The 13,161-nt window shown below is 32.9% G+C and overlaps 1 protein-coding gene across 1 annotated transcript; it reads left to right on the forward strand.

Annotated features, from left to right (window-relative positions):
- Positions 1-215: 215 nt before the first annotated feature.
- Positions 216-10,660, forward strand: LOC106051097 (V-type proton ATPase subunit H-like). Its single transcript, XM_056015739.1, has 15 exons — positions 216-384; positions 1,187-1,268; positions 1,603-1,702; positions 2,104-2,193; positions 2,305-2,418; positions 2,726-2,830; positions 2,944-3,041; positions 3,698-3,805; positions 4,221-4,305; positions 5,141-5,209; positions 5,659-5,768; positions 6,153-6,278; positions 6,810-6,911; positions 8,184-8,297; positions 8,690-10,660. Exons 1-15 carry the CDS (start codon positions 333-335, stop codon positions 8,757-8,759), a joined length of 1,425 nt encoding a protein of 474 aa, XP_055871714.1. The 5' UTR covers positions 216-332; the 3' UTR covers positions 8,760-10,660.
- Positions 10,661-13,161: the final 2,501 nt, after the last annotated feature.

The raw sequence follows: 13,161 nt of genomic DNA on the forward strand, positions 1-13,161 counted from the left end.
AATAGATATGATGTAACGAACCGGTTTCAAAATATAGTTCTAGGCATATTTAACAGTATAACGACTATTACCCTATTTTTACACAATTCATGTTAGAATTTAGATTAATATTACAGCTTTTATAGATCAGTGACATATACAACAATTTAAAAAAAAGATCACAAAAGTCTCAACAGGATCTCGATGTCTAGAAAATCTCACGTGAAAAGTCGTAGTCATATGATTTTAAGGGAAGTCACTCTCAATCATTTCGTTTTCTCTATATAGTATACTGTTTACATAAATAATTCTGATACTTGTTTGACTTAATCTTTTAATTTAAATATTTCATTATGGCAGGCGAATCCAGCCACTTTATAGAAGATTTGGAAAGACTAAGCAGTGGTAAATAATTTATATCTAATTATTTTGTTTCCTAAAGTTTTTAGCACAAGGACGAACTGTGACCACTAACACACTGTGAGTGTGACAGACCAGAGTTACAGTCACACTCACAGTGACACCGAGTCTATGACTATGAGTACTATGACAATGAATTAAATGATTTGAATGATTATTTTATAAGTTATGTGATGAATAATGTCACATTGTCTATGACTAGTCTAGTATGATTATGACGACAGACTATGGTATGTCTATGAATGTGACTATTATTGAGATTTGTGTATCAGACCTAAGCCTAGGCTAGGCCTAAGAGTAAGACTAAGAGGACATTACTATTACACAAGTGACTAATCTAGTAATCTAAAATACAGTAACAGTTTATTTGTTACCCATTTACTTCATTAAGTCATTTCAAAATCATGAAAATGACACAAATGTCATGAAACCTACAAATGAGAAAAACTATCAGTGTTTATGTCAGATATTTGTTCATTAATAAGAAAAAAAATAACAAGAACATGTTTAAATTTATAAAGAACTCAAGGTGTTGCACCATAAGGCATTAAATACTCATATATTATGGTAATTTTGTGGGCTTTTAGTTGGAGTCTTGCTCTTCCTGAAATTTAAAAAAAAAACAACAATTTACTCTTTTTTTCATACATATACCTACACCATTTTGCAATAATATATATATAAGGTAAAATTTGGTTGCATTTTCCATTTTGTAACAATTATCTTCCCGTAAAGTAAACTATAATATTTAAAGTTAAAGACGTAACATAATAATTCCTATTTACAGCTGGCCAAATTCCAACATCAAAGCTTCAAGAGCATGCAGAGGTTGTTCGCAAGAATAATGTTAACTGGAAGAGCTATTTACAGTAAGGATGTTTTTTTTAAACACATCTTTCTTCTTGGTAAACGTTATGATTAGTTTGTTTGACGATACATTTATAGACAGAATTTGTATAGTCTCTCCTGTCCCCTTTAGACCACAACCTTTTAATTTTCAGTTGTGTCCATTGTCAACCAATCAACGTGGAATAAATCTATCATAGCTTATATTAAACTTGATTTTGACAGTGGTTAAAAAATTCATTGAAAATACATAAATAGACCAAGAATCAAAGTTTGAAATAAAAAAATAACAGAGTTCAATAAGCTTATAGAAAATGAATAGTATTTCATGTTGTTTCTCTAATTTACTCTCTTAAGAGGACAGATGATATCTAGCGAAGTGTATGAATTCATATCAAAGTTTGATATTGCCAAGCCAGAAGAGAAGACTCTCATGTTACAGAACAACCCCACCCAGGTAAATTTTACAAATTAATATTGACAATACCTTTTTTTTTTTTTTTTTTTTTGTAGCTTATTAAATAAATTTGTCTTCAGAGACTTAGAGTTTATACCCTTAAAGGTTAGAGTTCATTTATGCTCTCAAGGGTTCTCAAGATTTTCTTAGTGAACACAAAAACTAAGAGTTTTAGTCATACCAACAAACATCAATACCCATCAGAACTGGACAAGCACCAAAAAATCCAAACCTTGAGTAAAAATTCCTAGTGGCTCACAAGTTATTATCAGATGTATCATCATTTCTATTTCTTATCCTCAATGTCACAAAGCAATGAAAATGTTTTTGTTCCAATTTTATTTTAACCCAGAAAGGTATCCAGTGAAAAAGCAATATATATTTGTTACACATTGTTTCAGTTTGTAACAGTGTTTCGCATGCTAATGGAAGGCATATCCCGTGACCAGACCTTGCAGTATGTCTTGACTATGCTTGATGATGTGTTGCAGGTAAGTCAGAGTCTTGAATTGAGGCACATTAGGAAATATTTAACACTTGCATCCAACAACATTATGTGACATTGACCTGTGTATTTGACTTCATTTTATGTAACTTTTCAGGCTGACAAGTCCAGGGTTGAAATTTTTAAAGATTTTGCTCGCAGAAACAAGGAGAATGTCTGGCAACCATTCTTTCACTTACTTGACAGGGATGATAAATTCATTGTCTATCAGGTTTGGGATTTAATTATTATGATTGTTTTTTTTATTAACATGCACTCTTTAAATTTGTTGTGTCAGTTTGAAAGTGGTAAATAAACTTCTCTATGAATATCAAAATAAAAACATTGTTTTTAGATTTTCTAGTTAATTACTCCCTAGTTTGTATTTTTCTTCCGGCTGAACATTTCTTTATTTCACATTTTGTAACTTTTTGAACCCCAAATATTTTTTTTTTTTTTTTCAAATTGAAAATTGGCATTCTTATTATTTGGTAAAATATAGTGTGGTCTTAAATCTTTTTTTTTTTTCATTATTTTAGGCTAGCAGAATCATTGCCAAAATAGCTTGCTGGTCCAAGGATCAGATGGAGCGCAAGCATCTTCAGAGTTACCTGGTTTGGTTGAAAGAACAAATCAAACTGCCAGTACGTTTGGATGGTGGGATACTCAGATATAGTGAATCTATTCTTGATTTTACAGACATATAAACTTATGATATCTTTGCATAACTTTCAAATGCTTTATGCTTGCATTCCAGAACAATGAGTACCTGTTATCTGCCGGACGCTGTTTACAAATGATGCTGAGAATAAACAATTACAGAATTGTCTTTGTGGAAGTGGATGGAATTTCAGCGTGAGTTGACGATTTCTATTTTATTTCAATGTCTTTTTTTTTTTTCAGTTATTAATACAAACCACTTAAAAAATCTCCCACAAAATTTCCATTTTAATACCCCCTTTTTTAAATTACTGTTACTACATACAATCAAACCTGATGAAGTTGAAATCTCTAAAATGCTTGTTAAGTCCTGGCACTGTGTCATAATAAAATATGCATATTATTACAATTACGTTGAAAGTTGGATATTTAAAAATCAAGGTTGTCTTCTAAAATTTTATTAAACATATTTTTGATTATAATTATCCATCTTTATGACAGATTATACATAAAGAATGTTTAGTAGTGTACTACTTACTATAGTTAGGAAATAAATTGCTATCACTGCCTGAACACTGAGTGCTCACTAACACACATTTAATCTACCTTTATCTCTAAAAACACACACTTACAGAACATTTTTTTCCTGCTTCCTATTTCCTGCATTTTTTTGCACTCCTTTTTTTTTTTCATAATCATCAAATATATCACTTTTTGTATGCATAAACTTTGTATTTAAATCTTTAATGTATTCAAAACAATTTTAATTTTATTTTGCATATTCACAATATAGTTATCTTTTAACAAAATCATACAATAAAAAAGTCAAAAAGCCCAAATCTCATTCACAGCATAGTTCAAGTGTTAGCCAGCAATCCAAGTTTCCAGGTTCACTATCAGCTTGTCTTCTGTCTCTGGTGTCTGTCCCACAATCCTTCACTTGCAGAAAAAATGAACAGGTAAGTGTGTAAATATTGGTATAATTATGTATGTACATTTTTTTGTCCTGAACATCGGAAACCTCAACATTTTCATTAATAAATCAAATCATGGAGTTAATATTTTGTAAAAAAATCTAATTTAGATGAAGGCTCTGCTAATATATTTATTGTACTGGCACTGAAAAATATGCAAAGTTTTTATTGTAATAACTGATAGTGGCAAGGCATACCATTTCAATTTCTTGCTGTTTAATTTTCTTTCATCAAGAAATACTTTGCATTATTCATAAGATAAATGCTCATGTTCCCATAAATCGTGAACTAATATTACAAATAAAAATACACTTTATTTTTTTTTTCAGTCCAAGTTGCAATTAATGTTGATTATTATTTGTTATTATTTGTTTATCTTTTGGCATTACTCTATTTCCAGAGGCAATATTATTCCCACGCTAGCTGATGTCCTCAGTGATGCAGTGAAAGAGAAAGTCACTCGCATTGTTTTGGCCACATTCAGAGTAAGTTATAAGTAAGGATATAACACAAAAGAGGCTTATTAAGCATAATTTGATATCGCCTCTTATTTAGATCACTGTAATTAAAGCTTTCCATCAAGTCTTGAACATCCTCAAGATAAGTAGTGCTAAGTCACCAGATTGTATGGTTCTAAGTTTAAGTTAGGTCATGTGATTCTAACACAATAAATAATAAATTTTTTAAGATCTGGTGTTGATGTCGTGTAGCCATGTGTAGCTGGATGGGATCTCCTGCCTAGACTTGCCTCTCTGTTATTTACGTTTAAAACAAGTAATATAAAAAAAGACAATTCCTCCTTTAAGAATGTGATGACTTTTTGTAAGAGAGATAATTGTACTCTTAATAACGAATGAATGATAGATTAAAAAAAAATGTAACAATTTTACCACGCCCCAATTCCCCACGAAAAAATCATGGTTAAGCGAATGTATAAATATCCACTCAGTGTATATTTATATATAAAATTCTAATGGTTTGCAAAATGTTTTTCAATGTCTGTTTATTTACTAAAATCTTTAATGAATAGGGCCTACATGTGGAAAAACCCATGGTCGTATCTGTTCAAGATAAAGACTGTTGATACCAAATATAATATTTCAAAAATTTATAAACATTCACACTAGTATTTTCAGTGTGGCCAATTAGCTAGTAATTCTTTTCCCAGAGATATACATCAACTGTCAGATTTCTAGGAAAATAGTTAGAAAAATTTTCGAGATCCGTGTCCGGGTTCCAGCTCCCATGAATTTTCAAGCTGAATAGAGGAATTGTACGAAATAGATTAAATTTTGTTAATGAGTAAATATTTGTTTTCAGAACTTGATTGAGAATGTTGAAGATGAAAGCATTCGCCAGGAGCACGCCCTCTCTATGGTTCAGTGTAAGGTGGGTGATCTTAATGACATTAAACTTTACGCAATGTCATTACAGTAGTTTATCAATTATATTTGTAACATCTCAGGTGGACAGTTATTTTGAATAGTTATACAGCTTTTAAAAAGACATCAAACAGTGACTAATTAAATAAGAAAAAGTTTATTGTATTAATATTTTTAATACTATCCATCTACTTTGGAACCACTCTGTTTATATATTTTATATTTACTGTTCCTATATGCAATCCCTTTTTTTTACCTTAAAATGTATCCCGCAGACACCCTGATATTGACAAGCTTGGTGTTCTGTCAAATAAAATAAACTGTAATGTTGAACATTATTTTAATTTGTATAGCACTAATTAGGCTGACTTCATTGGCCATTACACGTATACAAAGATAACCTCAAGGCATCTTACAAAATGTTTTTATGACAAATCTTGATTTTATGTCTGCTAGGTTCTGAAGCACATTGAGCTGCTAGAAAATCGTACCCATCAGGATGAAGATATTGTGGCAGACTTGAAGTATCTAAGTGAAAAGTTGAATGAGTCCATTAGAAATTTAAGGTAAGCTCAGGGGCACACCCAGTGAGAATGATTTAGATTGAAATATATTCAGTTCATTAACTCTTTGGGCCCTCAGTGCCCTTACCATAATCACTATTTCTCTGAACTCCTCTGGACAATCAGACTTAGGTAAGGTGTATGAGACTGACAGAAAGAGATGGCAGGGACATGGCTTTTTTATTGGCAGATGGATAAATCTGGCTGACAGGTTGAAAAGGCTAAATAAAAGTGTTTTTTTTTTTTTTTTTTATGTCAAATCATTTTATTTCCTTCCTTCTTGAAAACTCCGTTTATAAACTTGTGTCTTAAATCATGAAGACATTCTTTTCTTGTTTATTGTATTTCTGTTTCTTGACTCTATCAACTTTTTTCTGTATATATAAGCTCTTTGGATGAGTACATTACTGAAGTGAAGTCTGGTCGGCTGGAGTGGAGCCCAGTTCACAGATCTGACCGCTTCTGGCATGAAAATGCTGCCCACCTCAATGAGAACAACTATGAATTGCTGAAGTAAGTATTGGATTCTAAGTGTTTCTTTGGAATTAAATGCAATACTTATGGAATGATAAGACAAATACCAGCAATAAATAATCAGATCAATATCCTACTATTATAGTTTTAAAATGAAAAATTATAATTAAATAAAACAAAATGAAATTTTTTTAGAATGTTTTCAATTTCTATATTTTAAAATAGAAAATCAGCCCTTGGGCTTCATACAGAGAGTTTAATTAAGCACAGGTCTAAATGTTGTTGTCCACACAGCAGTTTCCTTTTCTCCTCATAGCTTTTTTTTTTTTCGATAATAAATATTCAGATAAACACCATTTGTAACAACTTCCCTTAGCCATTTTCCACCCTTCTAAATGTGTAATAATGATGATATTGATTTATATGTCATTTGACATACTATATGCTTATTACATTATTCCAAATAAAATAAAATAAAATTACAAAGGATGCAAATTTGATATAGTGAACTTTGAAGAGAATATTGTGATAAAACTTTGAGTATTAACTGGAGTTTATTCCCATGCACAGGATGCTAATTAGATTGCTGGACACTAGCAAAGATCCTCTGGTGTTGTCTGTGGCTGCCCATGACATAGGGGAATATGTCAGGTACTATCCCAGGGGAAAACGGTAAGACTGGTCTATCAATTTTAGAAATGTATGCATTACATGTATATGGCCTCCTTCAGTCCTAAAGTGACTAGATCATCTCAATGGTTAATGAGATGAAAGTCTGGGAATTAGTTTTGGTTGTAAAGATGTTGCCTACATAGCAGTTACCCCCCCTTTTCACTCAGCTGATGTGTCCAACAGACCAAATATCGGAGTCGTACATGAAGGCCCTTAGTTGGACTCGTTGTCAGAGATGCATGCCATTGGAAGTATTTTATAGTTAGTACAGTGTTTATATCCATCACAACATCTGGCAATAACAACCTTACAGAACCAATATGTGCATTAAATGTGGGGAATATTATGGGACAAGACTCGTTTAAAAATCACCAGAACAGCTAAGTAGAATACACAGACAAAAAAAAAGAATATGTTTGAACTTGACTATTTATTTTTATTATTATTATTATTATTATTATTAACTTTCCTCAACAATAAAATGTAAGATGCTTGTCAATAATAATGAAGGTCAAGCACTTAGTCAAGTATTTAAGATGCTTTTATGTGGTCAGCACAATGGTCAATTACTTCTAATTTTTCCTCCTGATGCCTGGTAACAATCTGTAATTGTCTTGAGAGTTGAGTTTAACCCATTGGAAGCTTCCCTGCTTCAACAATTTGTTCTGTCTGGGGAAATCCTAGCAGACGTAAATTCCATTCCATCAGTGCAATAGGCTTGGCTCCATTTGGCACCTAAGATGGGGTTCTCTTTTGCTTCCCTATTAGCCCAATTATTCTCCTTATGACAGTTTCCACCTGAGCACCACTATAAGGCAGAGAAGCCTTGTTCAGGATTAAAAGCCTGGTGATATTAGTAACTGAAGTCCTCAAGTCTTGAAGAAACATTCTATTGTCTCTACCATCAGCCAGGCCAGAGACTTCGAGGTTGGCATGTTTAAACACTTGACTGAGCTATCTCTTATTCCTCTCCATGAATAGATCACAATTACTTATGTCAACTATTACAAAATATGGGTTACTAGAATACCTACTTGAGTTGTTGTATCTTTCAAGTCACCTTTTCAGTCTGTATCCTCATCACATTTTCATTTGGTTACTATCCAACTAATTATATGGTCAACTAGTTTAGTTAATATAATTTTGACACACACTCTGCTGTAAGTTGAAAAAGACAAAAGATATTTATATGACAAAGTCACACTGATCAGAAGTTCTGTATTTGAAGCGACCTATTGTTTTTATCAAAGACTTCTTAACCTTTTGTCTCAGCATTGTGGAACAGTTGGGTGGCAAGCAGCTGGTTATGCAGTACATGCTGCACACAGACCCTAATGTCAAATATGAAGCTCTCATTGCAGTACAAAAACTCATGGTGCACAACTGGTTAGTTCATTTCATTTCATTGCTTAGTTCATCTCATTGCTTAGTTCATCTCATCTCATTGGTTAGCTATAATTTCATTTCAATTGTACAACTTGTAAATAACTTTTTTTTTTTACAACCCATTAAATATTATTACCAATCTTTGACTTTTTGCAATAAAGAAAAAAAAATTGTAAATGAAAGATTTTTTTTTTCTTTAAACAAATCAAGCTAGAATAGTTTAAATAAAACATAATGCTGAAGTAATTTTGTTATTGCAAAAAATAATAGTAATAATTCTTTTATTTTTAACATGTTAAATTATAAGTGCATAATTTTTCTTTACATAGGCTTAATGAAAAACGAAAAAAAAAAAAGACTTTAGATGATTAATATGTGTGTTTTTCTTGTAGGGAATATATTGGTAAGACAGTAGACGTCAACCAACCTGCCCTGGGAGGATCAGCTCCAAAACGAACCTAAATAACTTTGATGAGGAGAAAATAAAAGAAACACCTTTCAGATCAAGTGTTCATTCTTGGTCTCGTTGCATAGCCACTGATCATTCCTCGACTAGGTCATGTATAACTCTAATGTTTCATTAAACTTTGTATATAAGAGTATGGACATTAAATTTTTCATTGTATTCACTGAGTATCAAAAAAATAATCTAGAGTTTCTGATTTCACATACAAGAAATAGCTAGAGTTCCATAAGATAGAATGCATATGTGTAATTTTTTTTTTGGTGTATTGAATAGCAATGTACACCATTTGAATAGTATACCCTTTCTATTATCTAATCTTAATAGAAACATCTTGTATTGTATTTATAGACTTTAAAACTGACTAAAAATGTTGGAAGTTTTTTTTTAAGCTTTACATCTTTTGAATTTAATTTAGACTTAAAATAAATGTTGGTGTATATTCTATTATAAAATTTATTATTATTATTTCTATTTTAATAAAAGAAACTAGAAACATTGTAAAAAATTATTTTTTTTTACACATTTGTGATATTTGTACTGGTAACTCTGGTTGCCACAGATTTCATTGTGTCTATATTGTAGACTTAAACCTCTGTATAGTTTTACAATACACTATATATATTAAAATGACCTTGTGTCCATTAAAAAATATAAATTGTTATGGGAAGCTTCTCATTGATTTAACATTTTGTATGGGACCAAATTTTTGACTGAATTTTTTTTTTGAGTAATCACAATATAATAGATTTTTTTCTTTGCTCAAAATTAAAAAGGGAAGTCAAGTTCAGCTTGATGTTGCAGTTTTCAGCATGTGTGTGTGTAACAGTTGATTTTCAAAGTCATCTTGTCAATCAACTTAAGCATAGCATGACAGACACTTTATAAATATCAAATATATAGTCTGGTAAAGCATACTTGACCTTAGGGATATCTATATTTGGTTGCCTGTTTGTGTGGTATGTGTGTTGAACTGTTGTTCTCTCACTGGTTCCGGGCCCATACCCTGCTCGCTGCCACCCCATGTCATCCTGCAGGAGGTTTGGACAAGGAAATAGATTATTTTCAACTCTGAAGGAACATCTGAAACCTGTACAGTCAAAGCAGCTAGTTGGAGCTAATCTAAAACAAAAAAAAAAAGGTAATATTGGTCTGAAAGGTCTCAAGAAAAGTTTTCCTATACGGTGGGACAACAATAAAACAAAAGAGTTATTGACTTTGAAATCAGATTTGCTGCCTGAGGGATGAATCCAAAAACTGAATGGATGGATAGAAATATTTTAAAAAAATGGGTATAAAGAAATTTGATTAAATTTTAAGACTAGATTTTCTTTCTTATGTTATTGCTAAACTACTAAACTGTTCAAGTTAGTAAGACATGCATTGAAAAAAACATAAACATTTTTTGTGTAAAGTTTGTGTACTGTAGGTTAGAATGATAATGAAAGTTGACTTGGTGACTTTCTTTTTAAAACTTGGATGTATTGAAGGCTGGATTCACTGAGAAATTCCAAGGGTAGTTAATTTTTTGTCAGATGTTTCTAGAGCGTAGTTAGAGTAATTCCCCTTGATCATTTTAATGTGATATTTATCCTATTTATATATATATATATATAGCTCGGTGTACACAGAAGTTCATGTTGTTTTGTAATGTGTGAGAGTGTAGCCCAAATGTGAGGATAAATGTGATGATTTGATTAAGCAGCGCAGAGATTCCATTGTGTTGGCTTGATGTTTAGATAGTAAACTGTAGCATTACATCCATTCCTGTATCTTTGAATTTCTTCTCCTCTTCCTAGATGATGTACATGCAATTATTTTCATGTTAGTTTGAAAGTGTAACTGGCAATGTGTTATATGAGATTTCTTGAAAAAGAAAAGAAGATGAAAAATTACAAACTTTTCCTTGTTGTTGTTATTTAGAAAATAAAAGTGTTGTGTGATTGTTTGTGATGTCACTTTTCTGAATAGTTGTATACTGCCAGGCATCACTGGGTAAGATAAGTTCTGTTAGACTGTTTTGCAGAAAGGTTTTAATGGATGAAACTTGACTGTGTTACTGGTACTTTGTAGACATTTTTTTTTTACCAAGCTTATATCAACAACAAGATCTGGCAGTCAGCAGAATGACCCAAACACTGGACCCAATCACTCATCATCACCCTTTCAAAGAAAGGCAATTTACAACTCAGTCAAAACTATCGCACCATCAGCCTCATAAGCCATCACATCAAAGCACTGTTAAAAGTTATATTAAATCGACTTATAAACGGGAAAAACCATCGCAGCACAACAGAACAAATCCTACACCTTAGAATATTCAGTGAAAAATATATCCAACAAAATAATTTTTTCCAAGTCTTTATTGATTTCAAGAAAACTTTCCATCGGGGGCACTCTGGGCGACACTGGAAAAGTACAACATAAATAAAACATTACGTTATCCAGAACCTCTACCAGGAGGCCACCAGTGCGGTGTACTTCAACAATAATATTGGGGACTGGTTCAAAACCACGGAGTAAGACAAGGCTGCCTACTTTCACCAACACTTTTCAATATCTTCCTTGAAAGGATTATGGAAGATGCTCTCGAGGGCTATGTAAATATTGGAGGAAGAAGAATTACTAACTTGCTCTTCGCAGATGACATTGACGGCCTAGCAGGGACAGAAAAAGAACTAGCTGACTTGGAGATGTGCATTGACAAGACTTCTGCAGCATATGGTATGCAAATAAATGCCGAATAAAAACAACAAATTTTATGACCAGGGCTTTAAAAGGGGCATCATTATTGGAAGTAAAAAGCTGACTAGTGTTAGCAGCTTCAAATACCTGGGAGGAGTCGGAGCTATTGTTTCAGATGAGGGAACGAAACCCGAACTACTGGCCCGAATAGCACAGTCCACAGCAGCCCTTTCAAAACTTAAAAATAATATGGAAAGACAAAGGCTTAACCCTAAGCACCAAAATCAGACTGATGCACTCTCTGGTCATGGCCACATTTTTATATGCTTGTGAATCTTGGATGCTGACTGCAGAACTAGAGAGGAGGATCCTAGCAGTGGAATTGAGATGCTACAGAAGGATCCTAGGTATCACATTCAAAGACCGCATCATAAACCAAGATATTAGAGACAGGGTTACTGCAGCGATTGAATCCCATGATGACTAAAAAAAAAACAAACGCAAGCTTAAAATCTATGACCATATTACAAGATCTTCGGGGCTCGCAAAGACCTTCCTTCAAGGGACAGTACCAGGAAAAAGAACAAGAGGCAGACTGAGAAAGCGATGGGAGGACAACATAAAAGAATTGACGGGCCTGCCATTGAAAGAGGTTCTAACTAAGGCAAAAGACAGGGAGGAATGGAGAAAGACGGTTGAGGAGTCTTGCACGGTGCCCCAACTGTTCAATAAACTAAGGGATAGGTTAAGGTAACTCTATTTCTGTCTGGTACAAATCTTGTACACAATATTTCTCCCATCTCCCAGTCTTGGATAAAGTTGAAACTTTGCACAATTATACATAGTTGAATCAATTAAAAAAAAAACAAGTAGTTGATTAGTTGTAGGCCTAATTAATTAATTTTGTTTTATATAGAAAAGGGATATAAATGTTGCAGCATTAAGAGACATGCCCACACGTCTTTCTCTTTTATAAGCTCTTTTACAAAAAAGTATTTCTTTAGCCTAGACCTAATTGCCATTTCTTAGTCCAAACAACACCAAAAAGTTGAACTAGTTTTAAGTTGATCATTTGAAATCTAGGCCAGATAGAATGTTTTTTGTTTTTTCATCTTACTTTATAAAATACAAACATTAATTTAAACATCAATTTCAATTGTTTCAAGAAATTTTAAAACCTCTATTTGGCCTTCAAATCAAAAGGCCATATCATTAGCTTTTTTGGTGTCATCATTCAATGCTTATTATCATGGGAGGCTACCAAACAGCACAGTGTTACGTAGGCTACAAGACTTGCTTATTACCATGGGAGGCTACCAAACAGCACAGTGTCACGTACAAGGGGGGGGGGGGGGAGAAAGAAAGGGATATCTGGGTTGATTTTACCGTAATTGGTTTTTAAAAGCATAAAAAAAAGGGGATAGGAACGACTTGAATTTAAATTCGTGGCTCTCACCTCTCTTCGGGCCGAAGCGCTAACCACTAAGGTAGTGAGGTACTTATGAATAGAGAAGATAGTATAGTTATATATTGTTTGCTTCACTTTAGAGCGGAGACCTTAATTCAGCACCACTTCGATCAAGTACAATTTCTTTCCCTTGTTCGAGATACCAAACAAAATAATTAATTACCAATCATGGGCGTAGCCAGGATTTTTTTTCGGGAGGTTTTTTTTTGGGGGGAAATCCCCCCCCCCTCCCCCCGGCGGAAAAAAAT

Source organism: Biomphalaria glabrata, chromosome 17, assembly GCF_947242115.1.
Source record: "Biomphalaria glabrata chromosome 17, xgBioGlab47.1, whole genome shotgun sequence".
NCBI classification, from domain to species: Eukaryota; Metazoa; Mollusca; class Gastropoda; family Planorbidae; genus Biomphalaria; species Biomphalaria glabrata.

Excerpts from the sequence above, each read along its gene's own strand:
- LOC106051097 (XM_056015739.1), top strand. The coding sequence starts at position 333 with ATGGCAGGCGAATCCAGCCACTTTATAGAAGATTTGGAAAGACTAAGC. Across the intron at positions 2,194-2,304 it reads TGCTTGATGATGTGTTGCAG|GCTGACAAGTCCAGGGTTGA; the intron begins GTAAGTCAGAGT and ends GTAACTTTTCAG. Across the intron at positions 6,912-8,183 it reads TACTATCCCAGGGGAAAACG|CATTGTGGAACAGTTGGGTG; the intron begins GTAAGACTGGTC and ends CTTTTGTCTCAG.